This window comes from Mus caroli, chromosome 9 (genome assembly GCF_900094665.2).
Source record: "Mus caroli chromosome 9, CAROLI_EIJ_v1.1, whole genome shotgun sequence".
NCBI lineage: Eukaryota > Metazoa > Chordata > Mammalia > Rodentia > Muridae > Mus > Mus caroli.
In genome coordinates this window covers 103007577-103013576 of record NC_034578.1, presented here as the reverse complement: position 1 = coordinate 103013576, position 6000 = coordinate 103007577, and the positions used below count along the sequence as shown (strand labels likewise).

Below are 6000 nucleotides of genomic sequence, written 5' to 3'. Positions count from 1 at the left end.
CCTCTTTCTCCTCCTCCTCCCCCTCCTCCTTCTCCTTCTTGTTTTCTATCTTGAGACAAGACCTCACTGTATCCCTGGCTGTCCTGGAACTCCCTATGTAGATCAGGCTGGGCTCAAGTCCACAGAGGTCCGCCTGCTTCTACCTCTCAAGTGCTGGGATTAAAGTCATATCCTCTGGTTTTTGTTTTTTGTTTTGTTGTTGTCTGTTTGCTTGGTCTGTGTATGGGTGTTTGGCATGTATAGACACATGCACACTTAGCTCCTGCAGAGCCCACAAGAGGACATTGGATGCCCTGGAGTTTCAGAGGTTATGAGCCTTTGTGCGGGCTGCTGGGAACTAACTAGCCAGTGCTCTTATCTGCTAAGCCATCTCCCCAGCCCCTCTCCTTTGTTTTTAAGAGGCCTACTCTGGGCTGCCCTCTGTAGACATGGGCTCCACTATAATGAACCTTCAGTCAACAGGTCCAGTGACACACATAATACTTAGAAAACTGCTACTCACAGTTGGTCATGGTAGCAGAGTCCTTTAATCCCAGCACTCAGGAGGCAGCAGCAGGTGGAGCTCTGTGATTTCAAGCCAGTCTGGTCTACACAGTGAGTTCTAGAACAGCCAGGGCTATGTAGAGAGACCCTGCTCAAAAAACAAAAAGCAAAAGAAGAAGAAGAAGAAAGAAAGAAAGCTATTATTTACACAACATACATCAGGCTGTAAAGAAAGCAGCCGCCCAGGATCTAGAGACGGATGAGAGGCCAGGAGTAGTTCGCTAATCCATGGAAGTTACTCCAGCTTTGGGGGAGGTGAAGGTTAGTGGGAAGACCCTCGCAGCAAAGCTGGAGGTCAGCTGAAGCCAGATTGGCCAGCTAACAACAGGAAAGGAGATGAGGAGTGGGCAGGGCCAGGCCGTGCTCATTCTGCAGCCTTGGGTGCCGGCTCACTTTATCTGGGTATGGCCTGGGCCTGCCACAGGAGCCCGAGTGTGTGGCCTGAGTGTGTGGCTGATATGACCGTGGGCTCCATGCCAGCATGGGGAGGTTGGTCTCTGAAGGGGTGTGGGGAGGCTTCCTTCAAGAATGAAGTTGGAATTGAAAGGCTGACAGGCTGAGTCCAGGGCAGTAGGGACAGCATCAGGGGGAAGGGGAGAGCATAGATCTTGAGGCCTCTGGCCCCACTGCACAGGAAAGAGCAGTGAGCCAGCCAGAGGGACAGCCAGAGAGGAAGGAGACAGCTGGGTGGAGATGAGAACATGGGAAGGGAGTGGTCAGCTCAGGCAGATGCTGCCACAAGGTCATGGCGTGTGACAGCATAGATCTGTGGGGAGGACCGAGAGCAGGAAAGGGTTTGGAGAGAAGCAGGTGGATGTTGAAGAGACAGTATGGACACTTCTCCTCAGCTAACGGGTGCACGTGCCCCACCTGGGCAGCCTAGGACTGACACTCGTTATCTGCCTGCAGTGCCCTGGTGGAACCTTCACACCCTCGATGAAGTCCACTAAGGACTACCCTGATGAAGTGATCAACTTCATGCGCACTCACCCGCTCATGTACCAGGCCGTCTACCCGCTGCAGCGGCGACCCCTGGTGGTCCGTACAGGCGCTCCCTACCGCCTCACCACTGTCGCTGTAGACCAGGTGGATGCAGCTGATGGACGCTATGAGGTGCTTTTCCTGGGCACAGGTACCCACTGCTGCTCTCAGACACTCCCACATTGGGCCCACTGGATGGGAGGAGCTGATCCTGGAGCCAGAGCCTGCCCAGCTAGGGGTTGCCCTCCTTGGTCAGAATAGCCAAGGCTAGGAATGGGAAAACTCCCATCTCTTTTCCCATTTTGAGGGGCCCACCCTATATCAGGACTTTAAAATAACTTAGGATACAGGGCTCTAACTGTTTGCCCGTATACACACATACACACGCATGCATGCGTGCTTGCTTAAACACACCTGTCAAAATCATAGCAGCATCCAATTCAGCTGCCCGTTTTCTGTTCTTGGTAGGGCCCAAAATGAGAGTCTGGGTGCAGAGGCAGACCCCGGCTGTGAGCCCCTTTGTCCTGTTTCCATCCCCCAACAACTCTCCCCTTCGTCCAAGGGAGGTCCTTGAGCCTCAGCATGGAAGCCCCGCTCCAATGCCCTAGAGGAGATGGGGCTTTGGTGGGGAAGGGGCTGAGGCTTTGCCCCTTCCCCAGCATCCTCAGCCCCACTGAGGTCCTGCCCGGCCCGTTCCAGACCGCGGGACAGTGCAGAAGGTCATCGTGCTGCCCAAGGATGACCAGGAGGTGGAAGAGCTCATGCTAGAGGAAGTGGAGGTCTTCAAGGTAGGTGGTCCCGCGCATGCCTCCGTGACCCTCTCCGGTCCCATCCTTGACCTTAGACTGGGTCAGGAGGTGTCCTGAGCCTCCTCAGGAGCCGACGCTGACCCCTGCTTTCTTCTAGGAACCGGCACCTGTTAAGACCATGACCATCTCTTCCAAGAGGGTGAGTCCTTGGCAGTGTGGGCTGGAGTGAGGTTGGAGCCTGTGTCCCGTTGGGGTCACGCCCTTGGCATAAGGACTAGGAGTCAGAAAAGGAATCCAGCCCAACTGGCTGCTGACAGGGCTGTCTGTGAGGAGAGAACTGACTCCTCCTGCTCCTGCTCCCAGCAACAACTGTATGTGGCCTCAGCCGTGGGTGTCACACACCTGAGCCTGCACCGCTGCCAGGCCTATGGAGCTGCCTGTGCTGACTGCTGCCTCGCCCGCGATCCCTACTGTGCCTGGGATGGCCAGGCCTGCTCTCGCTACACAGCATCCTCCAAGAGGTACAGACCGCCAGAACCTCGGGATTCTATCCAAAGCCCTGGGAGGTTGGAGGGAGATAAGGCTGAGGTGGGGGTTGAGAGTTGGGGACACAGCTGCCCTGGGGCACAGGACCATGTCCTAGAGTCTTAGGGGTCCAGGAGCCTCCCAAGAGCACTCCTTTAGGAATTAACCCTCATCCAGGCGGAGTCGCCGGCAAGATGTCCGCCACGGGAACCCCATCAGGCAGTGCCGTGGTTTCAATTCCAATGGTAAGTAAGCCCATGGCACCTCCTGTAGGCTGCTTCTCATGTTTTAGAGTCCTATGCACCCAAAGCCCACAGACACCCTCAGAGTCCAGACTTACATATGGTGCCCTGGGTGGCAGGATCGCCTTAGGTCTGGGATTAGGAAGTCCCATGTCACCTCAATGGATAGATACCCAGCGGTGTGGTCCTGTTTGGTGTGTGTGTGCCCCTTGATGTCTGCCTCTCCCTACTGAGCAGACCACCTGGGAACAGTGCTGCTTCCACTCAGGGTCCTCTTGATCCACAGCAAACAAGAATGCCGTAGAGTCTGTGCAGTACGGAGTGGCCGGTAGCGCAGCTTTCCTTGAGTGTCAGCCCCGCTCCCCTCAAGCCACTGTTAAGTGGCTGTTCCAGCGAGATCCCAGTGATCGGCGCCGTGAGGTGAGTTCCTGTGTCCGTCTCCCCACCCCCACCCCAGTCTTTTACAGCGGTGAGTCCATGAGAGAGAAATGTACTAATGTGGCCAGCCTGGGGCAGCCCAGCACTGGGGAGGCAGAGGCAGGCGGATCTCTTGAGTTCGAGGCCAGTCTGGTCTACAGAGCAAGTTCCAGGACCACCCCACCAGGGCTACCCAGAGAAACCCAAAAGAACAAAAAATTCCGTATCTGTACTCTTGTCGGGGTATACCTTCTTGTTCGGAACATCCCGTGGGTGAGCTCCAGTATATGGAAATTCTGTGGATATTTTCTGGGAAAGCCCTCCCCGTGTTCCTCTTCCCGTGGAAATGCTATGCGGGTTTCGCAATTGGGTATTCTCATTAAATGGAAATTCTGTGTGTGCTCCAAAATTTTCTCATTCATTGTTCAGAAACCACACCCACTGCCCCCCCAACCCCAACCCCCGGGTCATTATCCTTCCTGAAAGTGGGAATATTTGTGGATACCTTATTCATATCCCTCTCATGTACAAACAGTACCTGGGGCTATTTTTCTCTTCTTGGAATATGAAAATGCCACGTGGGTGTCTACTTGGAATGGTCACAAACATGGTGGTCTCACCTGGAAGCTGGCTAAGGCCCGTGGAGTGGTGACCCAACCCCTGAGCCCCACCCCCTACCCCTGCAGATTCGCGCAGAGGACCGCTTCCTGCGTACAGAGCAGGGGCTGTTGCTTCGCGCCCTGCAGCTTGGTGACCGCGGCCTCTACTCCTGCACGGCCACTGAGAACAACTTCAAGCACATCGTCACGCGGGTGCAGCTGCATGTACTGGGCCGGGACGCCGTCCATGCTGCCCTCTTCCCCCCACTGGCTGTGAGCGTCCCTCCACCTCCTGGCACAGGCCCTCCAACGCCTCCTTACCAGGAGCTGGCCCAGCTCCTAGCCCAGCCGGAAGTGGGCCTCATCCATCAGTACTGCCAGGGTTACTGGCGCCATGTGCCCCCCAGCCCCAGGGAGGCGCCAGGAGCACTTAGGCCTCCTGAACTCCAGGACCAGAAAAAGCCGAGGAACCGTCGCCACCACCCTCCGGACACATGAGGCCAGCTGCTGCATAGGACCAGCCTAGCCCCTCATCCCTTTTAATATAAAAGATATATATATATATATAAATATCTATATTCTATACATACCCTACCCCTGCAAAGACAGTATTTATTGGTGGGTTGTATATAGCCTGCCTAGGTGGCAGCATTATCCAGAACTTAGACCCGTGTTGGTCAGCAATGGCACATGACTGAGCAATGCCCAGCCCGGACTAGGGAGTTGCCAGGGCCAGCCCGAGACCACACAGTCCCCAGACTCCGTGGAGATCTCCCTGCTGAAGAGCTGTCAAGATCTACAAAACACAGGGAGGGAGCGAGCCCTACTTGTCAGGCATGAACCGCATGCCTTTGCTGATGCGTTGTCATCTGTGCCTCGGCATAGACATGGACACCAGGATTGCTGTGGAGTCTGGGGTGGGGGCTCAGGGCACTCGGAGGAGGGAGAAAGGGGCTATCCCAGGAGACAGGCCCCTGCCTGGGACAGAGGTGCCCAGTCAAGGCCAACCTTTCCCAGGTATTTATTCCCTATTTATTGGGGACGGAAGAGATGTCTGTCTGGGTAAGGCAGAACCTTCTCTTCTCCCTTCCTTGCCTGTCCTGGCAGGTCCAGCCCACTCTACCTCCTTAGCTTTTCCTGTGCCGCCTCGACTCATGGGTGGGGCTGGGTGCGGGCATGGCTTAAAAGAACCCCACCCCCGCCCTGAGGATACACGGGCCGTGGTGGAGGCCCAGGGCCTGCCTGGCATCCCCGAGGCTCCCTTCTGCCCACTGCCTCAGGTGACGGGTGTAACTAGCTCTGGAGGCAGTGGGGTAGATGGTCTGGAGGAGGGGTATCCTGCAGCCTCTGCTACCCAGGCCACAGCCACTCTTGGGTTCCATCTTGCTAATAAATGCTGGCTCTGGGACTAGACTTTGGTTTCTCTCCTTGGTGATTGGAGTGGGAATGGAGGCGGGTTAGGGCCACAACTGCTGAGAAATTTCAAGCTAGGGAGGGACCTGAAGGCAATGCATCTGCTACAAGAGGCAGGCAGATCTCTTGAGTTTGAGGCCAACCTGGTCTACAGAGTGTCTTCTAGGACAGGCAGAGAAACCCTATCTTGAAAAAAAACACACACATCTGTGTAGAAGGACAGGTTTGGTTTAATAATCAGGGCTCCTGCATTTCCTAAGCTCCAGAGACCCCTGCGGCTCAGGCTCCACTTAACACTGTGCAGTTGAGGGTGGGTGGAGCCCAAGGGCTGAAGTGACTGATGACATTTGCTCCTGAACAGAGCCCTCCTCACTCAGGACGAATGACAAAATTGCCAGGACAGGGAATCTACTTTCTACTATCTTTAGGGACAATTCTATGCTTGGAGCTTGGGACCCGAGCACCCCCTTGTAGTCTGTCACAGAGTTGAGTCTGGTTTAGGAAAAGAGGCTCTAAACCCATAGAGAGAGC

General features: G+C 55.4%; 1 protein-coding gene across 3 annotated transcripts in view; it reads left to right on the top strand.

Moving 5' to 3' along the window:
- The window catches only part of Sema3f (semaphorin 3F), a 28559-nt gene extending 23093 nt beyond the window's left edge, over positions 1-5466 (top strand). Inside the window, exons 13-19 of one of the 3 annotated variants that reach the window (XM_021171575.2) lie at positions 1453-1675; positions 2224-2312; positions 2431-2472; positions 2637-2794; positions 2976-3043; positions 3327-3460; positions 4144-5466. In XM_021171575.2, coding sequence (XP_021027234.1) covers positions 1453-1675; positions 2224-2312; positions 2431-2472; positions 2637-2794; positions 2976-3043; positions 3327-3460; positions 4144-4554 — 1125 coding nt within the window. In that variant the 3' untranslated portion in view covers positions 4555-5466. The remainder of the gene's footprint in view (positions 1-1452; positions 1676-2223; positions 2313-2430; positions 2473-2636; positions 2795-2975; positions 3044-3326; positions 3461-4143) is intronic. The other 2 variants (XM_029482048.1, XM_021171574.2) reach the window with 2 other exon arrangements.
- The last annotated feature ends 534 nt before the right edge of the window (positions 5467-6000 follow it).